At 41.5% G+C, this 15,379-nt stretch overlaps 1 protein-coding gene across 5 annotated transcripts in view; it reads right to left on the bottom strand.

The window, feature by feature from the left end:
* Window positions 1-3,276: 3,276 nt before the first annotated feature.
* Window positions 3,277-15,379, bottom strand: part of PTPRE (protein tyrosine phosphatase receptor type E) — an 89,556-nt gene continuing 77,453 nt past the window's right edge. For all 5 annotated transcript variants that reach the window (XM_056495159.1, XM_056495162.1, XM_056495160.1 and 2 more), the window contains 8 exons: window positions 13,130-13,279; window positions 11,988-12,081; window positions 11,525-11,601; window positions 10,321-10,455; window positions 9,502-9,627; window positions 8,606-8,766; window positions 7,658-7,793; window positions 3,277-6,702 (listed from right to left, as the gene is read on the bottom strand). In XM_056495159.1, the coding sequence (XP_056351134.1) occupies window positions 6,628-6,702; window positions 7,658-7,793; window positions 8,606-8,766; window positions 9,502-9,627; window positions 10,321-10,455; window positions 11,525-11,601; window positions 11,988-12,081; window positions 13,130-13,279 (954 nt within the window). In that variant the 3' untranslated portion in view covers window positions 3,277-6,627. The remainder of the gene's footprint in view (window positions 6,703-7,657; window positions 7,794-8,605; window positions 8,767-9,501; window positions 9,628-10,320; window positions 10,456-11,524; window positions 11,602-11,987; window positions 12,082-13,129; window positions 13,280-15,379) is intronic.

The following is a 15,379-nucleotide window of genomic DNA, read 5'->3' as shown; positions in this document are numbered from 1 at the left end:
TAATAATAGCAATGTATTGTTGAGATATGAAATGTAACCTTCATTCCAAGTTTGATGCTTGGGAAGGGAATACAGGACAAGGTCATCCAGCCTTTTGTGCTTCAGGGGATAAAATTCTCCTATTCAGATCTTTTGCAAAGCAGAACTTTTGATTTTATTCCTATTTTATTATCTAGCTTCCCTCAAAGACCATTTTATGTGGCATGATGACTTTAGATGTGATACAGTTAGATGTAAGCAGCTTTTAAAAATGTTATTTCTTTTCAATTAAATGACTTTGAAGTGTATTTTGTAAGCTTCTGTGGGCCTTTAATTTAGTTCAGAATATTTATTATCATTATTATTATTATTACAATAGCTGTGTGCTACTGGACAATCATTAATTTAGATATAAACCATACCAAGATAAGGATTCTATTTGGTATCTAATTGGGTATCCTTGCTAATTAACAAGTATTAAAAAAATCCTTCCAGGGGGTCCTGAATGATGTAGCTAAAACAATTTATAGCAGGAAAATACTTAGAAATTGAATTTATTGCAGTCTCTGCCAGCCCAGATGGGATCAAACACAAATAAATAAATACACCTGCACTGTGGCAATAATATTTTCTGGCATGACTTACAGAGGTGTCACAGCTTTTGTGATGTGCAATACTTAGAGAGAAATACAAATTATAACAAAGGTTTTCAATCTGTCTCCAAGAGCAGCAGTGCTCTCTGAAACAGCATCTGTACAAATATTTGCTCAAGTAGATTTACAGGAGGGGAAAAAAAAAAACAACAAAAAAGACATTTTCTTCAAGGTTTAAATTTGCTGGTAGGTTAATTTGGAAACATTTGATTTAGACAAATACACCTGAATACACCATGAAGTAAAACTGTCAAAAATGGGGAGAAAAATAAAGTCAGTGCTTGAACCTCCTTGATTAGAGAATTTAAAAATCAGCATTTTAATTTATCACATGAAGATCCTCATGCAGAGTTATTTATTCAAGTGTCTGAACAGGTGGTTTGGAAGCACTGAGTGAAGCTCTTTTCTCACAGATTTGTGCTATCAGTGGTTTTAATTTAAAAAGCACAAATTCTGGTTAAAGCTTTCCCTAAATTAGGGCTTTTTATATTTAAATAAATATTCAGGCTATACTGTGTATAAAAAAAAGCAAAAGACATGAGAAGTCATATGATTAACCCTGAAAATTGGAACTTTTGCAACAAATTTCTATCTTAAAATCAGTTTATTACACTGACACATTATTGCACCCAGGATTTTTGGAGTGCTTTGTATTCATGCACAGAAACTGATTTTGACAAAGGATTTTATGTAGGAGGAATCTGCATAAATTTGGGGACAATGGGATGATTCCAAATTTTATCTATCCACAGTTAACAAATATTTTGAAATCATCAATTTACCTTAAATGGTGAAGGAACAAACTATTAAGGCAAGAACTTTTTAATATGAACACATTGATATTTTGAAGTCAAATCTGTATTTTAAGTAACCCAAATTATCTGGAAAAGGAATTTTCCAACTGTCCTTCAACGCCAGGGAAGATGACTGGGAAGCAAAATATAAAATCCCAGTGGAATAAGCCAGGTTTAAAATGCAAATTAAAACTTTGCAGTGTTTTCTAGATCTGTGGAAGATTTTCTAACTCTAAAAGTTACAAAACCACACCCAAGGATGATGGAATCCAACTCCTGGCCTCCAAGACACCCACCCCTGCCCAATCTGGGAATGAAATCCTCAATCCAGGGTTTTTTCCATCAGCAGGTCACTTTTAATCCCAAAGAGGGATTTTGCATCTCCAGCCAGTCCTTCTGTACACCTAAATTTGTACATTTTATTGGGACTGGGGCAAGATTCCCACCTGGAAAGTTTTCCTTACTTTTTGTCCACCCAACTGGTGAGAAGTCCCAGCCTGGATCTTTTCTGTGCTTATGGATAGTTGGAGTTCAGGAAAATTCAGGAAAATGCTGGAGCAGCTTCTCATGCAATGGAAACAGGTGAAAGGAGAAAATGATTCTTTGAGCAAAGAACTTCCTTGGCAAGGTGACAACTCGATTAATGACTGAGTAATTCCCCTCCTCTGTGCAAAGCAGCACAGAAAATGGATAAAAGTCATTAGAAGGAAGCTCTCACCAAAAGATCTAAATTACATCCTAATCCTTTAATTCCTCAGATGAAGAACACTCCTCAGGAAGTTCAGTGGCCTGGAAAATTCTCAATTCAAAAATTTCTGCATCAGGCAAAACAGAGCTTGACATTTGTGCAGAGCAAACATCTCTTTGATCTGCCTTAGCTTAGACTGTTTAAATATTCCATTAAAATAAATATATTTCATGGATAGTTTACAATTAAAGTGTTTGGTTTTTTTTCTAAAAGTTGAGTTTCTAAAACCAGAACCAGAAGGTCTTTATGATATCTTTTAGTAATGTTTAAAAGCAGGAAAAAACCAACTGTATCAGTAGAGTATAGAAATACCCATGTTTGCTGTGTGATCAACAACTACAATTATCAATATTTATTTAATTAGCTAGCAATTAATTAATAACTGATAAATATTTGAGATTCTTCAGTTTTCTGAGACCACACCAAGGCACCTGCCTGTCCTCACCTTCCAGTGCTCTCACAAGCTACATCAAAGTCCCAATCACACAAAATATTATATCAACTCCTCTGGAACAATTTAAAAAATTAAAACATTTTTAAATAACAGCTTTTACATGCACTGGCAAATTAAATCAGAGAGTTAATAAGTTTAGAAAATATTTGATTTGACATTAGGATGTAACCCCTGAGCAGTTCCTCCTGCTTTACACAAACCTCCCCCCTCCCTGTTACAACAATGGGACCTTCTTGGCTCATTTTAGCAAGATGTCCAATGCAAAACCTGTCAAAATGAATTAAGAAATTGCTGTTAATTAGGCTGAACTTTCAATTCATGACTGATGACACAGCTGGAAATTTAGATCCTATTTTTATCTTGGTATGACACCACAGTTTACCACAGGATTATTTTACTATATTTACTTAATTTTACTGTATTTATTTCATCAGCTTTTACTTATCCAGTTTGGGAAGACCTGGATTCCAACTGCTTCCTGAATTTCTACACCCTTTATATGCACAATGTTCAGCCCCAAAATAAATCAGAATTTTACTCCCAAATAGCTGAAAAATTACTTACCTAGATAATGGATTTCAACTCTTTTAAAATGCTTAATTCAAATGAACCCACAACACAGGAATGAAATTAAAAGATTTAAAGGAAATAATGCAGGTGGAGAATAAAAAGGAAGCTTTGTTCTTGCATCAGAATGTATTAGATCTTGCAATTTGCATATACAAATAATTCAGCCACGTTCACCGGCATTAAAAACACAGCAAGATCAAATTAGAAATGTAAGAAAAGAAAATAACAAGAGCTGAAACTGTATAATACATACATATATTATAAAGATTTGACAAATTAAATACATTTTGGTTATACAGAAAAGTTCCAGTAACTTTACATGAAAAATGGAAGGAGGGGAATGCAAACATTTCAAAAGACTGAACGCGGGGTGGTCAGGCTCATTTTAAAAGTTTAAAAAATACATAAAAATAGCCTAAAAAACACTGCTAATTACAGTATGCATTCTTCATTAAGGCCCAAGTCAGGCAAGCACTTTGAAGGGAATCCAGGGCTTCCCATGGACGGTGGGATGAGGATGTGGGGAAGCCAACGCCTGAACGCTGAGCTGGGACCTCCTGAACACATGAACAGTCCAAGTCACACAGTGACCAAAACCACAGACAGATCAGAAGGACACTTCCAATCAACCATCTGGCCTTCCAAAGGAATTCCACACACACGGAGATTCAAAGGAAAATTCCAATCCAAGACATTCCACAGAGCTCCAGCCACCGAGCACACCCAACAGCTGCCAAGGGAGCTCTTCAAAATCCACAAAAAACCTTCACACAGCTACAGTTGTGAATTCTGAGTTATATTTTAGGCATTTTCTCTTTCCTCCTCAATATCTCAATCAACTAAAATCCGAGGATTTGGTGTTCCAGCTGAACCTTTAGTTGTGCTGCAGCTCCTGGGGGTCTGTGGGACCCCCACACCCATCACTGCTGCACTGAGATTGACCTCATGGACAACTCAACCCAAGGTTTTACCTCAAAGACCCTAAAATCTGCCTAACACACAAATTACTATTGTTCAGATGCTGGCTAAATGGTCAGAAAGATCCTGACATCAGGATCATAAAGTGGGAATTCCTTTATTTTCCAACCTTTTGGAGTCTCCCTGCACTGAGATTGACCTCATGGATAATCCCAGTTTTTACCACAGTGACCCACAAATCTGCCCAACAGACAAATTATCATTATTATTATTCAAATACTCCCTAAATGGTTGGAAAGATCCTGAAATCAGGATCAGAAAATGGCAATTCCTCTGCATTATCTTCCAACCTCTTGGAGTCCCTCTGCACTGAGATTGACCTCATGGACAACTCACCCTAAGGTGTTACCTCAGGGACCCAAAAATCTGACAAATTATTATTGTTCAGGTGCTGCCCAAATGGTCAGAAAGATCCTGACATCAGGATCATAACGTGGGAATTCCTTTATTTTCCAACCTTTTGGAGTCTCCTTGCACTGAGATTAATCTCATGGACAACCCCAGTTTTTACCACAGGGACCCACAACATCTGCCCAACAGATAAATTATTATTATTATTATTCAAATGCTGGTTAAATGGCTGGAGAAAATGTGACACCAGGATCATACAATGGGAAATCCTTTGCATTCTTTTCCAACTTTTCAGAGTCTCCCTGCACTGAGATTGACCTCATGGACAACTCCCCAGGCTTTTCCCTCAAGGACCCCAAAATCTGACAAATTATTATTCAAATGTGGGCTAAGTGGTCAGAAAGATCCTGACATCAGGATCAGAAAATGGGAATTCCTTTGCATTATTCCCCAACCTCTGGGACTCCCTGTGCTGTAAATCAGACTGAACCCCCACTGTTCCATTTCCAGGCTGAATGGATTCTGGCTCTTTGGACTTGGATGGAATCTCAGGACCATGCCCTTCCTCAGCTCCACTTTCACTACCCAACCCTGTGGCTTGAGTGTTTCTTCTCATAGAGACTCACAAGCGAGTTTAGTCTTTAAACAATCTCATTTCTGAAGTGCATAATTTACTGTACAAATAAATACAGGAGTGCAGCGACGGGAAGACGAGAACAGCCAATGGCACTGTGGGAACTGGGTGCTCAGGAATTCCTATCCCAAACCTTTTCCAGCCAGGCTGGAATGGAAGGAAACCCAGAGACACCTTCCCATCCCTTTGCATTGCTCCAAGGGGCAATGAGGTTATTTTGGAATGGGATAAAATAGTGCAAGAACAGCAGGGAAAAGCTCAGTTTAAGCTGCTTGTTTGAAATAAGGCTTGGATGTTGCATGGCCAAAGCCTGGCTGGACAAGACATATTCATATGTTGCATATTCATTATGTAATTAATTACAGATTCACCCCTTTGTGCTCATTAACTCAGAGATGCTTTGGGAAGAGTGGGAAAGATAAACATGGTAAATATTCAACATTCAGGTGCCCTGTGATTTTGGGGATTTCCAGCCCCTGGTCAGGGCTGTAATAAAAACTTTTATATTTTCTGTCACCAATTCTATCCTCAGTAATACTTTCAGCAAAAATATATTTCTGTACACAACCCTAAACACCTTATGCAAAGTCCTTTCTTGATAACATTTCTTGAAGGGTGAGGACCTGGAGGAACTTTTGTTACAATAGTCAATGTTTCTGGAATTAAACTGTACAGAAAATGTTTTTTCCAATTTTTACCTCTTAATTATCCTGCTGAGTTAAATCAAGGAATAAGAGTTCATCTCTTGTCTTAAAGAAGTGGGAAATTATGCAGGTGTTTATAGAAAAAGAAGCTTTTAACTCCATTTCTGGCCTTTCTCTTCAAGTAGACAAATTCAGGTCCTGCAAAATATACTTTTCAATTATGCAAAATATTCTAAAAACCACATTATTGCATAAGCCCATTTAAACAATATTTGAGAAAAAAAATTAACAGGGCTTTAAAAGTTCTGTTAATTCAAAAATTCAAATCCATATTTCTACTGATTTTATCTTATGGACAATAAGACTCAAAATCCAACAAAACCTGGAGGCTCTTTAAAACAGTCTGGAAAAATAAATATCTATTTTTTCTGGTGAACAAAACATGTTTAAACACGTGCACCAAAATTCATTTTTTTTAGGATGACCTGTAAATCACCTGTCAAAAAATTCAAGAATTGGGAGATAACGTTGATAAATATTTATGAGTGGCAAAATTAAAAGGAAAAAAAAACAACCAAGAATTAATTTTTTGTTATTCAGAATAAAGATTTCTATCCCATCTTACAGTACTATACAGTATAGGAACATTATACTTTGCTTTAGAAGATATTTATATTTAAGAAACAACTTTATACAGCAAATGCAACTTTTAGAGCCAGCATAACATATTTACAGTTCAGTCAACAATCCAAGTGACACAGAATAAATTAACATAATATACAACTATTTATACAGACAAATTAAAAAAATAAGGCAGAATTCTCATTTGAAATTAGCATAATCTGAAAAGATGTCGATGAAATCTTGTACCACTCTGTAGCAGAATTCATACTGTTCCTGGAAAACAAAAAAAAAAAAAAAAAAAGATGAAAATGGGGCTTTGGTTACACTGAGAAAATCTGAATTCTGCAAATCCCAGTGGTAAATTCAACATGGCCTAACTAGGAGCAGTAGCTGAGGACTGGTCTGTTCTGATTTCTGTTTATTATTTTTAATAAAAACAATGGTTCCTCTTTCTTTGGTCAGACACACGCTGACTGCTGCTCTGTGATGTTTCTTCCTATCTGTGGGACAGAGAAAACATCTCCCTGGAAAAAGGGTTTGAGGTGATTGTTTCTAAAGAGGGTTCAGATTGCTGAATGGAAATCAAAAGTATCAGTATTTCTGGATATTCTCAAGAGAAGTATCAAAAAACTTCAAAAAGTTTATGTTTACTCAAATAGGGAAAAGCATCTGGAATAAGCTTCAAATAGTAGTTGTAGATGACCTGAAGGAAAATTTAAAGGTTTTAAAAAGTCAGAGACATTTCCAAGGATTTCCACATCTCTGGCAGTGTCCAAGGCCAGGCTGGACAGGGCTTGGAGCACCTGGGATGGTGGGAGGTGTCCCTGTCCATGGCAGGGGTGGGAATGGGATGAGCTTTAAGGTCCCTTCCAACCCAAACCACTCCATGATTCTAATTTATGTTCAGACATTTTAAGGTAAGAAAGAACCACTGATAAATAGCTTGAAAGCCATTTACTTAATAGATTTTATCACCTGCAACACTCAAAATATGTTTAGTTTAACTGCTAAACCGTTTTTGAGTTCCTAAAAGACAGAGACTATTCAACCAAGTTGTATTTTCAGACAAGCCCTAAAAACCCCTGTAAAACCACAATTATTACACACACACCCACCACACATCATTTATGTCAATCTGCCAAAAATTGATGCCAACCTCCCTTTATTCCCCTCTCCCAAGAACATTTGCACACAGAACTCCCTTCCCAAGCCCTGGCAAACCCCATACCAGTGTTTGCACCATGTGTGGCCTCTGCAGCCTCAAGCTCTTCACAGCCTGGAACACGTCCAGGAGCCCCTCGGCCTTCACCCGCTCCAGGATGTTGCTCAGGGCTATGAAGGTTCCTGTCCTCCCTGCTCCAGCACTGCAATGCAAAAACAATTGTTGGGCATGAACTGGGGTAAAAATGGGAAAAGAGGAATGCCAGGGTGTCTTGGGTTGCACTACAGGATGTGGTCAGAAATGTGAATTCTGTCACCATCTGTTAAACCAGCTGGGGCAGTGACCCTGATCTCTGTGGGGATATCTCCTGCTAATGGGCAATCATCTTTATCTTTCCCACAGCCCATCCTCCCTCCAGGAGATATCTCCTGTTCATGGCCAGTGAGTCCCAGGGCATGACTGATAAAATTCCATCATCCCACTGGGAGATGCTCCAGCCAGGGGAGGAGCCAAGCCTTTCCTACCCAGATAAAAACTGACATTTTGGACCACCAGAGGAGCCTTTCCCACTGGATTCCAGAGGAAAGCCAGACCTTTCCACATCATCCCTGGAGCTTCAGAGGAAACTGCACCTTCTCCAGGAGCACTGCTCCAGCTGAACCACATCTGCCCCTGCAGGAGGATGCAGCCACCATTGAATGGGACTGTGCCAACACCCTGACTGACTGACGGGTGTCAGCTTGGATTCTGACTCTGGCAGGGCTGGGATTGTTCTGTGTAATACTGCATTGCTAGTTTAATTTTCCTAGTCAAGAACTGTTATTCCTAATTCCCATCTCTGAGAGGGAGAAGGAGCCTGAGAACCCCTTAATTTCAAGATTATAATAATTTGGAGGGAGGGGGTTTGCATCCTCCATTTCAAAGAGAGGCTCCTGCCTTTCTTAGCAGACACCTGTCCTCCACAGCAGGACACAGGGTATGGAACAGCCAGGCTGAGGAGCAGAGGGGGCTCACCTGCAGTGCACAGTGATGGGGTGGTTCCCTGTCTGCTGCTGCTGCTTCTGCACAGCTGCAATGAGGTCGATCATGCCCTTGCCCTCGGCTGGAATCCCGATCTCCGGCCACCCATGGAAGTGGAACTGCCTCACCAGCCTGCTCTGCTTCTCCTGGTTGCTCTGCCAGCAGGAAAACACCATTCAGCCATTGGTGCTCCCAGCTGGAAACACAATTCCTGCCTGGAACATCTGCAGGTCTGGAACTGTTGATCTTATTTCCAGTAATATTCCATGATTCTGTCCTGGCAGGTGAGTTTCTAAATCCCCTTCCCACACTGATAATTCCCCCCTACAATTTTCCTTTGGTTTGCACAGCTGTTTCCCCTGGGAAGGAGTTAGGATACACTGGAAGTAGGGCCAGGTTGGACAGGGCTTGGAAAAACCTGGGACAGTGGGAGGTGTCCCTGCCCATGGCAGGGGGTGGGGTGAGATGAGTTTTAAGGTCCCTTCCAATCCAAATCTGTCTGGAATTCTGTGAAAAACCCTGAATCAAATTTTCTTTGATACCTCTGCAGGAGATGGCAGAAAAATCTAGGATACAAAACTACAAAAAATAGTTTAAAAAACCCCAAAATCCACCTCCCCCCCATTTTGTAATCACCTGTTTTACTGATCAGAATTTTCAGGGACTTCAAGCAAAATTATTTCATGTAACTTTTATATAAAATATAAAATTACATATAAATTCCTATTTCACTTCAAGCTTCCTCTTAATGCCAGCTTTTGATTAACCACACTTAAGTTTAGACAGAAATACCAGGATTTAAGATACATAACCAGATTTCTAAATGCCTTCTGATGGAATAAAAATAAAAAAAATAATTTAAAAAAACCACTGGAATTTTAAAGAATTACCTGATTATATGTCACCAGGAAATCCCTCACACTGATGGCATCCATCAGGCTGTCACTCTTGATTTCCACTGTGATGTCTCCATGAGTCACAGAGCCCTCTGATGGCCAGTACTGGCAGCATTTTTCCTACAAAATCCAGAGAATTGCAAACATTTCTTGATTTTTTTTTTCCCCCCAGTTATCTACATTGTCATGAATCTCTGGTATAAGAAGTGACATCCAGCATAATAAGTGTGTGTCTAAACACTAAGATTACAGTGATAAAATATTTCTTGAATAGAAACCATCATGAAGAAAAGGGCTCAGGAGGCCCAGACAGCAAATATTGCTTTAAAACAGAGTAGAATAATAAATGGAATTCCTGAAAGCAAGACAATGTTGTTAAAAGCCTCCCAAAACCACCAACAAAAAGCTTTTTACAACATCCTTGTTGAATCCAGAATTTTTCACCTGCAGCACAGGACTCCTTCATTAATTAATGACATTAATTCTCACATTTAAATCAAATAATGAATTGATTCTCATATTTAAATCATATTAGGACAGGCTCAGAATGAACAATGTGAGCTTTTACTGGGATAAGAGTTCATGCAAAAGTTTGTTCCCAAATCCCAAAACTCTGTCCCATGTCAGGCATCCCTTAATGCCAACTGGAAGCTTTCAAAAACCATAATATTTCAGGTTTTTTTTGATTTTCCTGAAAATTCCAGCAAAAGCAGCCCCACACCAAAGAGTGAAGCAAATGCTCATTTTAGGAAAAGAAAAATAAATAAATAAATAAATCTTGGATTGGTGGAATTTTTAGGCAGGGGCACGTACCTGCTCCCTCTCCTGGACCTCGGTGAGCATCACGATGGTGTGGCACTTCCACTCCCACACCATCCTCCAGAAATCCTCCACTGTGTGGGGCAGGGGGCCCTGGGTGGCAATGAAATAATCCTTCTGTCGATAGCCCTGTGGGAAAGGAGTGGGATCAGCCAGGGAGGGACAGGGCTGCTGCTCACAGCACAGCTCAGCTGCAATGGGATCCTGATCCTTCTCCCCCAGGGAACGGCCCCAGGCTGCACCAGGAACGGGGGAAGTTGGATTTTAGGGGAAATCCCCCATGGAAGTGTTGTCAGTGCCCAGGGCAGTAAGTCCCCATCCCTGAAGGGAGTTCAAATGTGGAGGTGGCACCTGGGGACACGGGCAGTGGTGGCCCTGGCAGTGCTGGGGATGGTTGGACTCAGTGGTCTCAGAGAGCTTTGCCAACCTCAGCCATTCTGGGACTCTAAAATCTCCCAGTTCACAACCCTCAGGTGGGTTCTTCCAGTTGTGGCTGAGGGGATGAGATTCTGCAGGACCACACTTCCCAAGATCATCACAACTGCAGCTCTCAGCTTTGCTCCAGAATTAACTTCTAGCTCAAGTGTTGAGGTCCAGTTTTATTTCAGAGTCAGTGAGGCTGGAGAAGAGCTCTGAGATCACCAAGTCCAACCTGATCCAGCCCCAAGGGCACATCCAGCCTTTCCTCCTTTTCCTGCAGATGTGATCTGCATGGAAGCCACAACCCCCAGTCACTAACATGGTGTTACTGCTTAATGATTAATTCTCATATTTAAACAAAAACAAGAATCAATCTCGTGTTCAGCTTCCAACAGGAACTGGGAAGAAAGTCTGGAATTCATCCAGCTCTGCCCAAGAAAAGCCTGGCTGCCAAAGACTGTTCTGTTTCTCAAAAAAGCAAATATTTACACCTGTTAACCTGACCCAGGTAATTGAACCACTGGCTGTCAGTTGTGCAGCTGATTTGTTTGGTCAGAATTTAATAAAAGGTTTGGCTTATAAATCTAACAACAGGGTTTAAATTGCACAGACACTTAAACTGAAATTAAAACCACCAGATAAGAAATGCATTTGGAAACTCCCATAAACAAAGCTCATGCTCTCTGCAAGCCAAGCTGATTGTGTCTCTTTAAAAATACTATCAGCAGCAGAAAAATCTGATTTGAAAAGGAAATGCATGAAAATGTTGTGTACTTACATCTATGAAGGAAGCATTGATGTAGTCTGTGTACTCCTGCCCTCTTTTCATGGACAGAATCACTCTGTTAAAATCATCTGGGGAAAAAAAAAGGTCTGGGCTTAGTTTTGAGTCTAGTAAAAAAAGTCTAATCTTAATTTTGAGTCCAGTCTTGCTTTTGTCAGCTGCACATGGAAGAACAAACCCCAGAAAATCTTCTCTGAAATGTTCATTTCCAGGGGCAAACATTTCAGTGCTGCTGAGATGGTGCAAGGAGTCACACAGAAAAGGGCTGGGTTAAAAGGTGAAACTGCTGAGTTATTTAACTCAAAATCCCCAATTATAACAGATTTTGGGGTGATTTAATAAAACTGAGTTTTTTACAGATGACAGCTTGTAAGGGGAGCTGTGCTCTGCCAGCAGCCAGGTGCAGTGTGTGCCCCCAGCCAGGGATTTAGACACTTTCTCAGGATTGAGCTCTTACAGGGGATGATCTGGATGACTCTTGCTTTCTTCATGTTGGCTGGAAGGTTGCCAGTCCTCATGTTCTCCTTCATGATGCGGACATTGGTCAGCTTCTGCAGAGAGCACAGGCAGGTGAGCCCAGGGCAGGGGGGGCACCCAGCACTCCCAGGGACTCTCCTGGTCCCAAATCAGAGCCACAGGCACAGGGAGCCCGAGGCCACTTCATGTCCTGGCTATGAATTAAGGAGTAACAGCCACAGAATCCCAGAATGGTTTGGGTTGGTTTAAATCCCACCCAGGGCCACCCTGACACCTCCCACTGTCCCAGGTGCTCCAGCCTCACCTTGGGCACTCCCAGGGATCCAGGGTCACCCACAGCTCCTCTGGGCACCCTGTGCCACAGCCTGACCACCCTCACAGCCAAAAATTCCTTCCCTCAAGACTATTGATTTTGGAACTTGCTGCTCTATCAAACTTTCTTTTTACAACATTTTCTTTACCCAGTTCCCAATTTCTGATTAAATCAATCCTTTAAAGCAAAGGGAAAACTCCAGTTAACACCCAAATGTCAATTATTATTTTAAACCTATATAGAAAATAAATATTTTACCATAAGGAAAACCATAAAAAAATTCTAATTATTCCCCCAGGGAACTAAAGTCATTTTAACAATGATCACACACAGCCAGTGTGGTTTTCTTCCATCTGGGGTTTCCCCACTGATAAGAAATTGGGTTTTTTTGGGTTTTTCTCTTGACACTCTGGACATTGGGCACCAGCCCTGTGAATTCCCTGCAGCTCTCCCTGCTGTCAGTCACCTCAGAATTAGCAATCCCACTGGGATGCAGATTTGGGGCACCTCATCCAGTTTCATCTTCCAGCATTATCTGATCTGGCAGCCTGCACCAGACCCAGAGAATCACTCCACTTTTCTCTTATAAACAAATAAAAAACATTTGGGGAACAGCCACAGAATGACACAGCTCTGAATGGGGGAATGAGATTAGAATCTGAATTTAGGGAACAGGATGTTCAGCAAGGCCCCATTCACAACAACCACCAAATAAAACAACTTCTTCCCTTTTATGCACCTTTAAGGTTACACTTTTATCCTCTCAGCTTAAATCTTGGAAATCCTACAGGAAAGATTTCCACACTTACTTTAAATTCCTCTTCCAGCCCTATTTTGACCAGGTTTGGTGCAGCACTGTGGGAAGTCTGGAGGTGTTTTTCCAGGGATGACACATCCAGCTCTGTGTCCCCATAGAGGTAGTACTCAAGTAAGGCTTGGTAGATGAAGGAATATTGCATCTGGAAGGGACAGACAGGAAGATGAAGGGAGGGAAATGAGGAATTCTGGCATTTATTTAAAAATCACTCAATGGTTTGGGTGGGAAGGGACCTTAAACCCCACCCAGTGCCACCCCTGCCATGGCAGGGACACCTTCACTGTCCCAGTGCTCCAACCCCAGTGTCCAGCCTGGCCTTGGGCACTGCCAGGGATCCAGGGGCAGCCACAGCAAATCTGGGAATTCCATCCCAGCTCCTCCCCACCCTCCCAGGGAACAATTCCCAATTCCCAATATCCCATCCAGCCCTGCCCTCTGGCTGTTCAAAACCACTGCTCCTTGTCTTGTCCCTGTTTGGTGACAATCTCCTAATCATTGAAATAATAATAATTAGAAATTATTATGCTAAACCAGAGTTTTCCTGTTTGCTCACACTTCCATTCATATTTTTTGACATTCCACTCCCATGTGCATGGGAAAACCTGGAAATGACTGAAAAATTCAGTGTTCCAGTGTGGTCTACTCTGCCTTTATCTGCTCCCCCACCCCACATCCTTCACTGGGCTTCGTGCATTTTTGAATTGGAGAATCCCAGAATGGTTTCTGGGTCGGAAAGGACCTTAAACCTCATCCACTCCACCCTGCCATGGGCAGGGACACTTCTGTGAAGAATCTTAGGGGATTTTTTCAGTCTGGCTTTCTCAGGCTCAGCTAGGATTTTCCCCAAGCTAGAATCACTTTCTCTACTGTAAACACAAGAGAGTTATACCAAAAGATGAACACCTGCTGGATCAGTGAGAAAACCTGGGATGAGAGCTGTCTCCTTCTCTGACCAATGAACTGACTGTATTTTGTTTTTCACAAAGTGTCTTATTTAAAGCCTTCAATAGACTGCTCTTGTTCTTTCTTGCACCATGCAAGAGAGTCAGTCCCATGTTACTGTGTCCTTTTGCCACTCCATAACCCCAATACAGTAACATGTGGAGGTTCTACCAGATCAACAATTCCCACTAATCCCAGGCTGCTCCAAGCCCTGTGCAACCCCTGGGCTGCACAAGAGTGGGAACACAGCAGCACTTCCTGCTGTGCCCAGGCAAAGCTGGGATCTGGGGTGGTCTCAGTGCACTTGTATAGATGATGTTACTTCCCCCAAACTGGACTCCTGGGATCTGGTTCCTTAAACACAGAAATCCCTTGAAGCAGAGCCCCTTTCTCCTTATCAAAACTTCTGTTATCTCTTAAGAATTCTATTGGTTCTTAAAGTCATAAGGTAATTGGTCTTTTTCTTACTTAGAATTTCAAGGTAACTGGCTAGCTTGCAATTTGTAGTTTTTATTGGTTAGAACTTCAATCCTCTAGAAAGCCATAAAAACCCTTTGTTTTATATATAATGGGACCAAATTTGTCAGCAAATCCCTTTGAAGAAATAAATACACCTTTGGAATGTTGTAACCCAAAACCAGGGGTAGAAGGAATGCCATAACTCTTTCTAGGGTCCTACATCATTGGCAGGAAAGCCAAAAGGGCCTCTGTCCTTCCTGATCTCTCCTGTTACCCTAACTTCGTGTCCACATCCCATTGGCTTCTTCCCAAGTCCCCTCCCTGACCTTTTCCCTAGAAAAGTCTGTTAGCTGAGACCCTAAAACCTCTTTGTTCTGGAGTCATCATGCAATGAACGAGATCCCTGAGAAAGCCAAAGAGCCTCTTTTGGATTCCTTCCTTTATCTATGTAGCACCCTTGAGCTCCCCCAGAGTGAACAGCTAGGAGGGAGTTCCAGGGTGTTACACTGGAATCTCTGAGCTGGGGCTCTGCCACAAGAGCTCTGGTGGATCCCAGGGTTGGGGACAATCTCTGAGCTGGGGCTCTGCCACAAGAGCTCTGGTGGATCCCGGGGTTGGGGACAATCTCTGAGCTGGGGCTCTGCCACAAGAGCTCTGAGCTGTTACTCTGGTGGATCCCGGGGTTGGGGACAATCTCTGAGCTGGGGCTCTGCCACAAGAGCTCTGGAGGATCCCGGGCTTGGGGACAATCTCTGAGCTGGGGCTCTGCCACAAGAGCTCTGGAGGATCCCGGGCTTGGGGACAATCTCTGAGCTGGGGCTCTGCCACAAGAGCTCTGGAG

The sequence above is a fragment of the Oenanthe melanoleuca genome, chromosome 6, assembly GCF_029582105.1.
Source record: "Oenanthe melanoleuca isolate GR-GAL-2019-014 chromosome 6, OMel1.0, whole genome shotgun sequence".
Classification (NCBI taxonomy): domain Eukaryota; kingdom Metazoa; phylum Chordata; class Aves; order Passeriformes; family Muscicapidae; genus Oenanthe; species Oenanthe melanoleuca.
Note: the sequence above shows the minus strand (reverse complement) of the source record. Positions and strands in the feature narration are given on the sequence as shown.